At 63.3% G+C, this 12,903-nt stretch overlaps 2 protein-coding genes across 2 annotated transcripts; both read left to right on the top strand.

The window, feature by feature from the left end:
- Positions 1-677: 677 nt before the first annotated feature.
- Positions 678-3,446, top strand: LOC144246773 (serine/threonine-protein kinase pim-1-like). Its single transcript, XM_077785523.1, has 6 exons — positions 678-739; positions 1,520-1,668; positions 2,137-2,240; positions 2,333-2,383; positions 2,682-3,054; positions 3,382-3,446. Exons 1-6 carry the CDS (start codon positions 678-680, stop codon positions 3,444-3,446), a joined length of 804 nt encoding a protein of 267 aa, XP_077641649.1.
- A 2,877-nt stretch (positions 3,447-6,323) lies between these two features.
- Positions 6,324-9,091, top strand: LOC144246772 (serine/threonine-protein kinase pim-1-like). Its single transcript, XM_077785522.1, has 6 exons — positions 6,324-6,385; positions 7,166-7,314; positions 7,782-7,885; positions 7,978-8,028; positions 8,327-8,699; positions 9,027-9,091. The coding sequence occupies exons 1-6, from the start codon at positions 6,324-6,326 to the stop codon at positions 9,089-9,091; spliced, it is 804 nt and encodes a 267-aa protein (XP_077641648.1).
- Positions 9,092-12,903: the final 3,812 nt, after the last annotated feature.

The raw sequence follows: 12,903 nt of genomic DNA, 5'->3' as shown, positions 1-12,903 counted from the left end.
TGTCTGAATGACTGTGCCACGACCATGAGGTCACCCGTCTCATGGATGATGGGAAGGCAAAGCAGGTTCTATTTCAGGATTTTAAGCGGAGTTTTGATCCTGTCCCTCACAGAATACATCTGGAGCTGGTGTCCAGGTGTGAGACACACAGAGAAAGGGTGTGCTGGCTGAAGAATGGGCTGATGTATTGGTTTTCAATGGGATAGGATCCATTTCCTTCCCAGGGAGCGGCAAAGAGCTGGGTTTGGATTGGGGACGGGAATGTGGTAGACAGCACACAGATGGCTTGGATGTTGCTGAGCGGGGCTTGCCCTCCTCAAGGACTTTGCAGTGTCACACTGGACAATCCATGTCCCATGCTCTGCCAGCAAGGAGGTGAGACCATCAACACTCCCCTCCTCTTAAAGAAGATTCTTCCACGCACTCTGCTCCAGAGAGCTGGCAAGTGCCCATAGGGAGCCCCCTGATCCCTGCTGGGGCACTGCGGAGGGCGGGGCCGAGGCAGGGCTGTGATGGCACAAAGGGGCAGAGCGCTGGCGTGAGGCAGGGCTGTGATGTCCCAGGGCTGTGCTGGCCGCAGCACTGTGACATCACTGCGACATCACCGCGCTGTCGCTGCATAAAAGGGGCCGGTGCCCGCAGCTGCCAGTGCAGTTGCGATGGCACGTGCTGGAGCCATGGGTGACAGCGGCGACCTGATGACTGCGCTTGTCCTGCTGCTGGCCGCCGTGGCTGTCTGGTGGGCCTTTGGCCACCGGCAACCACGCAGCCGGCGGGCACGGACAGGAAAGAGGAGCAAGCGCCGCGGGGCCAGGCCCAGAGGCTCACGGAGGAAGCGAGGAGCCCCTGCGGCTCCCAGGCTCCCCCGGCCTCGGGCCGCTCCTGGCAAGCGGCCGCGTGCTCCCGCCAGCCCCCGGGGCAGCCCCTGCGGCTGCGGCCCCTGCCTGGCAGAGGCCCGGGAGCTGTGGAAACTGATGCTGCAGCTCTGGGATGGCAGCGGGACACGTGCGCCCTTCTACTCGGGGATGTGGCAGGCCTTGTGGAAACAACTGAAGGAGCTGCAGAAGCGAGTCCACCTGCCCTGCTGTGGCTCGGACAGCTCCTCCGGAAGCCTCCATCCCTCCCAGAGGCTGCTCCCAGCGAGATCTTCCATCCCTGGAAGATCCTCAAGGCCTGTAAGGATGGTACAGCAGGGGGGAGCCACCACCATCCATGCAGGAACCTCAGGCTGTCAGAGATCCTGCACCCTGCCAGGAGCCTCTGCTATCTCTGACAGCCTCCATCCCTCGCAGAGGCTCAGTGAGACCTGTCATGCTGTGGAAGGAGCAGAGCCCGTGGACAGGTCTCCCAGCTCCCTTGGACTCACGGATGTCAACAACATGGGCGCAATCCTGACCCTTGACGTGGCAGGGGAAAGCCCAAAAGTCCAAAAGGGAGCCCAGCCCGATGCGGGGGAGCCTGCTCAGGAGCAGCTGGCGGGGCAGCAAGAGTCCTGGAGCCAGCTGTGGTCATCCCACAGCAGCCAGGACAGCCAGGACGCTGTGCCGCTTGTGCCAGCGGGCAACAGCCCGAGCCTGGTGGTGGAGACGAGCCTCCAGAGGTTCCTCCACCTGCAGGAAGCTGCCCCAAGACAGCCCTCGAGTGCCGCCAAGGGCTTTCTAGCAGCAGGTGAGATCTCCCGAGGAGCTGCCTGAGGCTCCCCCGGGGCAATGCAGGGGCGCGGTCAGGCCAGGCCAGGGCCCCCGAGAGCAGCCGAGTCGCCGGCTGTTTGCAGTGCCTGCGATGGCATGGCGTGAACAAGCCCTGTCTGCCTTGCAGCCGCTCCCGGGACTCCCCCGGGCCAAGGCTCGGGCTGCAGCCCCGGCCGTCGGCAGGAGCGGAGCCCAGCGCACGACGCCGGGGACAGCGACGGTGCCGCCCCGGCCCGCTGCCCCGGGGCTGCCGCAGCCGCCTGTGCGCGCTGCCCCGGCCCGGCTCCGCCGCTCGCCAGCCCGGCGGCTGCAGGGCCGTGGCCGCTGCCCGGCGCGCAGCACGAAGCAGGTGAGAGCGCGGCGGCCGCGGGGGCCCGGCCCGCTTCACTCGCGGGCACTTGCGGGGGGTTCTGGGCGCCAGGCTGACGGCTTCTCTCGGCCGCAGGGCAAAGGAGGCAGCGGCAGGAGCGGTACCTGCTGGGCCCGCAGCTGGGCAGCGGCGGCTTCGGCACCGTCTTCTCGGGCATCCGCCTCTCGGACGGGAGCCCGGTGAGTGGCCGCCGCGGCCGGGCGGGGCAGGAGGGGCAGCGGCGGGGAGCGGCAGGGCTGGAGCTCAGCCCTCCTCTCTCCGTGGCTCGCAGGTGGCCATCAAACGCGTGGACCGGGAGAGCGTCCTGCAGTGGGACGAGCTGGTGAGCGAGCGGGGCCAGCGGGACAGAGCGGGGCGCGGCGGGCAGGGAGAATCCCGGGGCGGGCTCGGCGTGCGGAGCCGCAGCCCCGCGGGCCCGGGCACGGCCAACAGCGCTGCTGGGGCCGGGCAGGGGCCCCCCGAGCATCCCCCGAGTGGGGGGAAGTGCAAGCGCCTGGGAGGCTGTGCCCGGGGACCCTGGGGCATCCCGGGCAGGGCGCAGCGCAGCCCCAGGGCCGCCGCAGCAGCAGCAGCAGCAGCAGCAGCACCTGCCGGAGGCGCTGATTTTCTCCTGCTCACAGCCCGACGGCACCCGCGTGCCCTTGGAGGTGGTGCTAATGGAGAAGGTGGGCTCTGGCTGCCGCAACATCATCCAGCTCCTGGACTGGTTTGAGCTGCCAGATAGCTTCATCCTGGTGCTGGAGCGTCCGGGGGCATCACGGGATCTCCTGGAGTTCCTGGAGGAGCAGGACCAGGGCTTCCTGTGCGAGGAGCAGGCGCGCTGGCTTTTCTGCCAGGTGCTGGAGGCCGTGCGGCACTGCACCGCCTGCGGCGTCCTGCACCGGGACATCAAGCCGGAGAACCTCCTCGTGGACCCGGAGAGCGGCGACCTGAAGCTCATCGACTTTGGCTGCGGCACCTTCCTCCAGGAGCGGGCCTTCACGGGCTTTGCCGGTGAGCCATGGCCTGGGCCCTGCTCCCGGTGCCAGGCACTGCACAGCCCCCTTCCCTCCTGGGCCGCGGGCTGTGGCCTTCAGCCGGCCGCCCTTTGGCACGGGGCGGGTGCCGTGCCCCAGGAGCCGGCCGCCGGCCCTGCCGACAGAGGGGCGGCAAAAGCGGCTCCCGGCCCCTGGGCTCAGCGGGCCCACGAGGGCCTGGGCTGCTCCGCTGGCCTTCTTGGCCTCGCGGAATGGTTTCGTGCCTTTGGCCAGCTGGCCGGGGGATGCGGGGTGGCCTCGGGGGAGAAGCTGTGGCCGCGGGTGCAGCCCCTGCCTGGGCCAGGAGGCTGGCGCCGGGCTCTGGAAGGCAGCAGCCTGCGCCCGGCCAGCGCCGCCTGTCTCCCCTAGGAACGCGCGAGTACAGCCCGCCCGAGTGGATCTGGCTCGGCTGCTACCACGGCCATGCGGCCACCGTCTGGTCCCTGGGCGTGCTGCTGTACGTCATGGTCTGCGGGAGCCTCCCCTTCCAGGACGACCATGACATCGTGCTGGGCAAGCTCTCCTTCCGGCGGCAGCTCTCTCCAGGTTGGTGTCTGGCCTCACGACGGCGGGCTTTGGCAGGCGGCGGCACGCAGCCCGGCACGGCCCAGGGCGCTCGCGGCGCGGCCCGGGCCCCGCAGGTGACGGGGGCAGCTGGGCAGGAGACTCTGCCGGTGACCGGCGCTTTCTGGCTTCTCTCCCCAGAGCTCCAGCACCTGATCCAATGGTGTTTGGCCAAGCACCCCGCGGACAGGCCGGAGCTGCAGGAGATCTCGCACCACCCTTGGGTGTGGGGCCGGCGTTTTTGATGCCTTGCCGGAGCCTCTGCAGCACCCACTCACCGAGTCCCACGCAGGAGTGAGGACCCAAATAATAAAACAGCAAACACATTTTGATGTGCCAAGGCTGGTCGTTGTCAGCAACTTCATCTGAAGAGGGATATTGGTGGGGAAAAAGGAGACACAGGAGTCCTTGGGAGGCCTGAAACTTCTAACGGTGGTGGGTGGGGGTAGAGCCCAACAGGCTCCTCCTACATATCCCTATCCCTTACACAGGAGAAGCCCTGGCTAAAATCCAGGAAAAACAGTGCGGTGGCTCCAAGGATCAGAACCAGGATCTGTGTGCAGATCGTACCTCGCGGGAGGCACATGAATGGAACCAAGCAAGGCTGGGGCAGAAGGGTCAGACTTAGCAGATGAAGGGGTCCCTCCCTCTGTCCGTGACAAGGCCCAGGGCAGCCCTTTCCCGGGAAGTGCACAGGGAGTGGATCCTTGAGCTGCTGCACCTTGCACTGCCCTCGCTCAGCTCGGAGCCCCCTCATTGCCGGGGGGAGCTGGTGGCACTGGGGAGTAGAGAGGGAAAGAAGCAGAACACAAGGATCTGTCCTATACCCGCATGGACCGTGATGCCAGCTTCATGGGCTGCACCAAATGGCTGCCCTGTTGGGAACACCACCAGAAACCTCCAGCAACATCCTAATTTACTGCTCCAGAAAAATGAAAATCCCAAAAATTAACTCCAAGGTGCATCATTGAATATCTCCTTGGCATCTAGAGATCTTTTTTCTGAATCCAGTCATGGATTTCCTTCAGGTCTCCTTCCCCGGGACCAGTTAAACACCAGATGGGGTTAAAACCTTCCCTGCTTCTTAATTCCTGGAGTGGCAGATGAAATGCTGCTAAAGCCGTGATCTGTAGAAGGGTGGAGTTTTCTCTGAAGGTCTGGTAGTAGTTGGGTCTGGTCTTCCTCTGGGAACCGAGCAGAGAAGAAAGCCGCTCCTCTGGGAATCCAACAAAGGGCTGCCGTGGTGTCCCAAAAAGTGCTGATTTTATGCAGGTAGGAATGCTTGGCTTGTCCATCTGGGTGGAGCATCTCGCAATGGGATGGTGCGATTTTACCAATCATGCAGTGAGTCATTCAATGGTCTATCAGCAGAAGATACCTCCCCGAAGGGAGACATTGTTCTTGGAAGAGATAAGAAAACAGCCAAACCTCCAACAGATGGCAAATAGAATACATGCTTATCTTACAAGCCAAGGACAATGGGATTCATCCCAATATGTCCCAACAGGAAGCCCCTAAATCCTCTGCCCAAGGCCCTGAAAGACAAGGAGGTCCATGCTGGCTCAGTGTTCCACAGCTCTACCTGATTTGACAGGAAGGGATTGGACTCTCCAGGAAACTCCAGCCCTGATCATCTGATCTTGATAGCGGGAAAGGCCATCATTGGCGCTACTGGGAAGTGACGGGAGGACAGTGCCAGCACCAGGACAGGGCAGCGTGAGATAACGGAGGGGAATGTAGAACAGATTATGGGACGCAGGGAATGGGGCTGCGGCCCAGCCTCATCCCTAATGGAGTGCAGCTGTAGAAGACAGGTGAACAGCACTGAAGGAAAAGAAGCACGGAATGCTGATGTTTATTGACCAACCACAAAAGAGTAAAAGGGCACACAGATATTACGCATGTGGGGGAAAAGGGTATAAACGTTTGTAGTGGGAAATAATAAAATGCAGGTGCTTGAAACCTTTCAGGGTGTCAGTCATGAGTCCGCAGTCAGGGAAATTCCTGTCTGAATGACTGTGCCACGACCATGAGGTCACCCGTCTCATGGATGATGGGAAGGCAAAGCAGGTTCTATTTCAGGATTTTAAGCGGAGTTTTGATCCTGTCCCTCACAGAATACATCTGGAGCTGGTGTCCAGGTGTGAGACACACAGAGAAAGGGTGTGCTGGCTGAAGAATGGGCTGATGTATTGGTTTTCAATGGGATAGGATCCATTTCCTTCCCAGGGAGCGGCAAAGAGCTGGGTTTGGATTGGGGACGGGAATGTGGTAGACAGCACACAGATGGCTTGGATGTTGCTGAGCGGGGCTTGCCCTCCTCAAGGACTTTGCAGTGTCACACTGGACAATCCATGTCCCATGCTCTGCCAGCAAGGAGGTGAGACCATCAACACTCCCCTCCTCTTAAAGAAGATTCTTCCACGCACTCTGCTCCAGAGAGCTGGCAAGTGCCCATAGGGAGCCCCCTGATCCCTGCTGGGGCACTGCGGAGGGCGGGGCCGAGGCAGGGCTGTGATGGCACAAAGGGGCAGAGCGCTGGCGTGAGGCAGGGCTGTGATGTCCCAGGGCTGTGCTGGCCGCAGCACTGTGACATCACTGCGACATCACCGCGCTGTCGCTGCATAAAAGGGGCCGGTGCCCGCAGCTGCCAGTGCAGTTGCGATGGCACGTGCTGGAGCCATGGGTGACAGCGGCGACCTGATGACTGCGCTTGTCCTGCTGCTGGCCGCCGTGGCTGTCTGGTGGGCCTTTGGCCACCGGCAACCACGCAGCCGGCGGGCACGGACAGGAAAGAGGAGCAAGCGCCGCGGGGCCAGGCCCAGAGGCTCACGGAGGAAGCGAGGAGCCCCTGCGGCTCCCAGGCTCCCCCGGCCTCGGGCCGCTCCTGGCAAGCGGCCGCGTGCTCCCGCCAGCCCCCGGGGCAGCCCCTGCGGCTGCGGCCCCTGCCTGGCAGAGGCCCGGGAGCTGTGGAAACTGATGCTGCAGCTCTGGGATGGCAGCGGGACACGTGCGCCCTTCTACTCGGGGATGTGGCAGGCCTTGTGGAAACAACTGAAGGAGCTGCAGAAGCGAGTCCACCTGCCCTGCTGTGGCTCGGACAGCTCCTCCGGAAGCCTCCATCCCTCCCAGAGGCTGCTCCCAGCGAGATCTTCCATCCCTGGAAGATCCTCAAGGCCTGTAAGGATGGTACAGCAGGGGGGAGCCACCACCATCCATGCAGGAACCTCAGGCTGTCAGAGATCCTGCACCCTGCCAGGAGCCTCTGCTATCTCTGACAGCCTCCATCCCTCGCAGAGGCTCAGTGAGACCTGTCATGCTGTGGAAGGAGCAGAGCCCGTGGACAGGTCTCCCAGCTCCCTTGGACTCACGGATGTCAACAACATGGGCGCAATCCTGACCCTTGACGTGGCAGGGGAAAGCCCAAAAGTCCAAAAGGGAGCCCAGCCCGATGCGGGGGAGCCTGCTCAGGAGCAGCTGGCGGGGCAGCAAGAGTCCTGGAGCCAGCTGTGGTCATCCCACAGCAGCCAGGACAGCCAGGACGCTGTGCCGCTTGTGCCAGCGGGCAACAGCCCGAGCCTGGTGGTGGAGACGAGCCTCCAGAGGTTCCTCCACCTGCAGGAAGCTGCCCCAAGACAGCCCTCGAGTGCCGCCAAGGGCTTTCTAGCAGCAGGTGAGATCTCCTGAGGAGCTGCCTGAGGCTCCCCCGGGGCAATGCAGGGGCGCGGTCAGGCCAGGCCAGGGCCCCCGAGAGCAGCCGAGTCGCCGGCTGTTTGCAGTGCCTGCGATGCACGGCGTGAACAAGCCCTGTCTGCCTTGCAGCCGCTCCCGGGACTCCCCTGGGCCAAGGCTCGGGCTGCAGCCCCGGCCGTCGGCAGGAGCGGAGCCCAGCGCACGACGCCGGGGACAGCGACGGTGCCGCCCCGGCCCGCTGCCCCGGGGCTGCCGCAGCCGCCTGTGCGCGCTGCCCCGGCCCGGCTCCGCCGCTCGCCAGCCCGGCGGCTGCAGGGCCGTGGCCGCTGCCCGGCGCGCAGCACGAAGCAGGTGAGAGCGCGGCGGCCGCGGGGGCCCGGCCCGCTTCACTCGCGGGCACTTGCGGGGGGTTCTGGGCGCCAGGCTGACGGCTTCTCTCGGCCGCAGGGCAAAGGAGGCAGCGGCAGGAGCGGTACCTGCTGGGCCCGCAGCTGGGCAGCGGCGGCTTCGGCACCGTCTTCTCGGGCATCCGCCTCTCGGACGGGAGCCCGGTGAGTGGCCGCCGCGGCCGGGCGGGGCAGGAGGGGCAGCGGCGGGGAGCGGCAGGGCTGGAGCTCAGCCCTCCTCTCTCCGTGGCTCGCAGGTGGCCATCAAACGCGTGGACCGGGAGAGCGTCCTGCAGTGGGACGAGCTGGTGAGCGAGCGGGGCCAGCGGGACAGAGCGGGGCGCGGCGGGCAGGGAGAATCCCGGGGCGGGCTCGGCGTGCGGAGCCGCAGCCCCGCGGGCCCGGGCACGGCCAACAGCGCTGCTGGGGCCGGGCAGGGGCCCCCCGAGCATCCCCCGAGTGGGGGGAAGTGCAAGCGCCTGGGAGGCTGTGCCCGGGGACCCTGGGGCATCCCGGGCAGGGCGCAGCGCAGCCCCAGGGCCGCCGCAGCAGCAGCAGCAGCAGCAGCAGCACCTGCCGGAGGCGCTGATTTTCTCCTGCTCACAGCCCGACGGCACCCGCGTGCCCTTGGAGGTGGTGCTAATGGAGAAGGTGGGCTCTGGCTGCCGCAACATCATCCAGCTCCTGGACTGGTTTGAGCTGCCAGATAGCTTCATCCTGGTGCTGGAGCGTCCGGGGGCATCACGGGATCTCCTGGAGTTCCTGGAGGAGCAGGACCAGGGCTTCCTGTGCGAGGAGCAGGCGCGCTGGCTTTTCTGCCAGGTGCTGGAGGCCGTGCGGCACTGCACCGCCTGCGGCGTCCTGCACCGGGACATCAAGCCGGAGAACCTCCTCGTGGACCCGGAGAGCGGCGACCTGAAGCTCATCGACTTTGGCTGCGGCACCTTCCTCCAGGAGCGGGCCTTCACGGGCTTTGCCGGTGAGCCATGGCCTGGGCCCTGCTCCCGGTGCCAGGCACTGCACAGCCCCCTTCCCTCCTGGGCCGCGGGCTGTGGCCTTCAGCCGGCCGCCCTTTGGCACGGGGCGGGTGCCGTGCCCCAGGAGCCGGCCGCCGGCCCTGCCGACAGAGGGGCGGCAAAAGCGGCTCCCGGCCCCTGGGCTCAGCGGGCCCACGAGGGCCTGGGCTGCTCCGCTGGCCTTCTTGGCCTCGCGGAATGGTTTCGTGCCTTTGGCCAGCTGGCCGGGGGATGCGGGGTGGCCTCGGGGGAGAAGCTGTGGCCGCGGGTGCAGCCCCTGCCTGGGCCAGGAGGCTGGCGCCGGGCTCTGGAAGGCAGCAGCCTGCGCCCGGCCAGCGCCGCCTGTCTCCCCTAGGAACGCGCGAGTACAGCCCGCCCGAGTGGATCTGGCTCGGCTGCTACCACGGCCATGCGGCCACCGTCTGGTCCCTGGGCGTGCTGCTGTACGTCATGGTCTGCGGGAGCCTCCCCTTCCAGGACGACCATGACATCGTGCTGGGCAAGCTCTCCTTCCGGCGGCAGCTCTCTCCAGGTTGGTGTCTGGCCTCACGACGGCGGGCTTTGGCAGGCGGCGGCACGCAGCCCGGCACGGCCCAGGGCGCTCGCGGCGCGGCCCGGGCCCCGCAGGTGACGGGGGCAGCTGGGCAGGAGACTCTGCCGGTGACCGGCGCTTTCTGGCTTCTCTCCCCAGAGCTCCAGCACCTGATCCAATGGTGTTTGGCCAAGCACCCCGCGGACAGGCCGGAGCTGCAGGAGATCTCGCACCACCCTTGGGTGTGGGGCCGGCGTTTTTGATGCCTTGCCGGAGCCTCTGCAGCACCCACTCACCGAGTCCCACGCAGGAGTGAGGACCCAAATAATAAAACAGCAAACACATTTTGATGTGCCAAGGCTGGTCGTTGTCAGCAACTTCATCTGAAGAGGGATATTGGTGGGGAAAAAGGAGACACAGGAGTCCTTGGGAGGCCTGAAACTTCTAACGGTGGTGGGTGGGGGTAGAGCCCAACAGGCTCCTCCTACATATCCCTATCCCTTACACAGGAGAAGCCCTGGCTAAAATCCAGGAAAAACAGTGCGGTGGCTCCAAGGATCAGAACCAGGATCTGTGTGCAGATCGTACCTCGCGGGAGGCACATGAATGGAACCAAGCAAGGCTGGGGCAGAAGGGTCAGACTTAGCAGATGAAGGGGTCCCTCCCTCTGTCCGTGACAAGGCCCAGGGCAGCCCTTTCCCGGGAAGTGCACAGGGAGTGGATCCTTGAGCTGCTGCACCTTGCACTGCCCTCGCTCAGCTCGGAGCCCCCTCATTGCCGGGGGGAGCTGGTGGCACTGGGGAGTAGAGAGGGAAAGAAGCAGAACACAAGGATCTGTCCTATACCCGCATGGACCGTGATGCCAGCTTCATGGGCTGCACCAAATGGCTGCCCTGTTGGGAACACCACCAGAAACCTCCAGCAACATCCTAATTTACTGCTCCAGAAAAATGAAAATCCCAAAAATTAACTCCAAGGTGCATCATTGAATATCTCCTTGGCATCTAGAGATCTTTTTTCTGAATCCAGTCATGGATTTCCTTCAGGTCTCCTTCCCCGGGACCAGTTAAACACCAGATGGGGTTAAAACCTTCCCTGCTTCTTAATTCCTGGAGTGGCAGATGAAATGCTGCTAAAGCCGTGATCTGTAGAAGGGTGGAGTTTTCTCTGAAGGTCTGGTAGTAGTTGGGTCTGGTCTTCCTCTGGGAACCGAGCAGAGAAGAAAGCCGCTCCTCTGGGAATCCAACAAAGGGCTGCCGTGGTGTCCCAAAAAGTGCTGATTTTATGCAGGTAGGAATGCTTGGCTTGTCCATCTGGGTGGAGCATCTCGCAATGGGATGGTGCGATTTTACCAATCATGCAGTGAGTCATTCAATGGTCTATCAGCAGAAGATACCTCCCCGAAGGGAGACATTGTTCTTGGAAGAGATAAGAAAACAGCCAAACCTCCAACAGATGGCAAATAGAATACATGCTTATCTTACAAGCCAAGGACAATGGGATTCATCCCAATATGTCCCAACAGGAAGCCCCTAAATCCTCTGCCCAAGGCCCTGAAAGACAAGGAGGTCCATGCTGGCTCAGTGTTCCACAGCTCTACCTGATTTGACAGGAAGGGATTGGACTCTCCAGGAAACTCCAGCCCTGATCATCTGATCTTGATAGCGGGAAAGGCCATCATTGGCGCTACTGGGAAGTGACGGGAGGACAGTGCCAGCACCAGGACAGGGCAGCGTGAGATAACGGAGGGGAATGTAGAACAGATTATGGGACGCAGGGAATGGGGCTGCGGCCCAGCCTCATCCCTAATGGAGTGCAGCTGTAGAAGACAGGTGAACAGCACTGAAGGAAAAGAAGCACGGAATGCTGATGTTTATTGACCAACCACAAAAGAGTAAAAGGGCACACAGATATTACGCATGTGGGGGAAAAGGGTATAAACGTTTGTAGTGGGAAATAATAAAATGCAGGTGCTTGAAACCTTTCAGGGTGTCAGTCATGAGTCCGCAGTCAGGGAAATTCCTGTCTGAATGACTGTGCCACGACCATGAGGTCACCCGTCTCATGGATGATGGGAAGGCAAAGCAGGTTCTATTTCAGGATTTTAAGCGGAGTTTTGATCCTGTCCCTCACAGAATACATCTGGAGCTGGTGTCCAGGTGTGAGACACACAGAGAAAGGGTGTGCTGGCTGAAGAATGGGCTGATGTATTGGTTTTCAATGGGATAGGATCCATTTCCTTCCCAGGGAGCGGCAAAGAGCTGGGTTTGGATTGGGGACGGGAATGTGGTAGACAGCACACAGATGGCTTGGATGTTGCTGAGCGGGGCTTGCCCTCCTCAAGGACTTTGCAGTGTCACACTGGACAATCCATGTCCCATGCTCTGCCAGCAAGGAGGTGAGACCATCAACACTCCCCTCCTCTTAAAGAAGATTCTTCCACGCACTCTGCTCCAGAGAGCTGGCAAGTGCCCATAGGGAGCCCCCTGATCCCTGCTGGGGCACTGCGGAGGGCGGGGCCGAGGCAGGGCTGTGATGGCACAAAGGGGCAGAGCGCTGGCGTGAGGCAGGGCTGTGATGTCCCAGGGCTGTGCTGGCCGCAGCACTGTGACATCACTGCGACATCACCGCGCTGTCGCTGCATAAAAGGGGCCGGTGCCCGCAGCTGCCAGTGCAGTTGCGATGGCACGTGCTGGAGCCATGGGTGACAGCGGCGACCTGATGACTGCGCTTGTCCTGCTGCTGGCCGCCGTGGCTGTCTGGTGGGCCTTTGGCCACCGGCAACCACGCAGCCGGCGGGCACGGACAGGAAAGAGGAGCAAGCGCCGCGGGGCCAGGCCCAGAGGCTCACGGAGGAAGCGAGGAGCCCCTGCGGCTCCCAGGCTCCCCCGGCCTCGGGCCGCTCCTGGCAAGCGGCCGCGTGCTCCCGCCAGCCCCCGGGGCAGCCCCTGCGGCTGCGGCCCCTGCCTGGCAGAGGCCCGGGAGCTGCGGGAACTGATGCTGCAGCTCTGGGATGGCAGCGGGACACGTGCGCCCTTCTACTCGGGGATGTGGCAGGCCTTGTGGAAACAACTGAAGGAGCTGCAGAAGCGAGTCCACCTGCCCTGCTGTGGCTCGGACAGCTCCTCCGGAAGCCTCCATCCCTCCCAGAGGCTGCTCCCAGCGAGATCTTCCATCCCTGGAAGATCCTCAAGGCCTGTAAGGATGGTACAGCAGGGGGGAGCCACCACCATCCATGCAGGAACCTCAGGCTGTCAGAGATCCTGCACCCTGCCAGGAGCCTCTGCTATCTCTGACAGCCTCCATCCCTCGCAGAGGCTCAGTGAGACCTGTCATGCTGTGGAAGGAGCAGAGCCCGTGGACAGGTCTCCCAGCTCCCTTGGACTCACGGATGTCAACAACATGGGCGCAATCCTGACCCTTGACGTGGCAGGGGAAAGCCCAAAAGTCCAAAAGGGAGCCCAGCCCGATGCGGGGGAGCCTGCTCAGGAGCAGCTGGCGGGGCAGCAAGAGTCCTGGAGCCAGCTGTGGTCATCCCACAGCAGCCAGGACAGCCAGGACGCTGTGCCGCTTGTGCCAGCGGGCAACAGCCCGAGCCTGGTGGTGGAGACGAGCCTCCAGAGGTTCCTCCACCT

Source organism: Lonchura striata, chromosome 9 (assembly GCF_046129695.1).
Source record: "Lonchura striata isolate bLonStr1 chromosome 9, bLonStr1.mat, whole genome shotgun sequence".
Taxonomy (NCBI): domain Eukaryota; kingdom Metazoa; phylum Chordata; class Aves; order Passeriformes; family Estrildidae; genus Lonchura; species Lonchura striata.
The sequence above is the reverse complement of the archived record's forward strand: the minus strand, read 5'-3'. Positions and strand labels throughout refer to the sequence as shown.

Coding starts and splice junctions, on each gene's coding strand:
- LOC144246773 (XM_077785523.1), top strand. CDS start 678: ATGGGTGACAGCGGCGACCTGATGACTGCGCTTGTCCTGCTGCTGGCC. Junction 2,384..2,681: donor TCCTGCAGTGGGACGAGCTG/GTGAGCGAGCGG, acceptor TCCTGCTCACAG/CCCGACGGCACCCGCGTGCC. Junction 3,055..3,381: donor GGCCTTCACGGGCTTTGCCG/GTGAGCCATGGC, acceptor TGCCTGGGCCAG/GAGGCTGGCGCCGGGCTCTG.
- LOC144246772 (XM_077785522.1), top strand. CDS start 6,324: ATGGGTGACAGCGGCGACCTGATGACTGCGCTTGTCCTGCTGCTGGCC. Junction 7,315..7,781: donor CAAGGGCTTTCTAGCAGCAG/GTGAGATCTCCT, acceptor TCTCGGCCGCAG/GGCAAAGGAGGCAGCGGCAG. Junction 7,886..7,977: donor GCCTCTCGGACGGGAGCCCG/GTGAGTGGCCGC, acceptor CGTGGCTCGCAG/GTGGCCATCAAACGCGTGGA.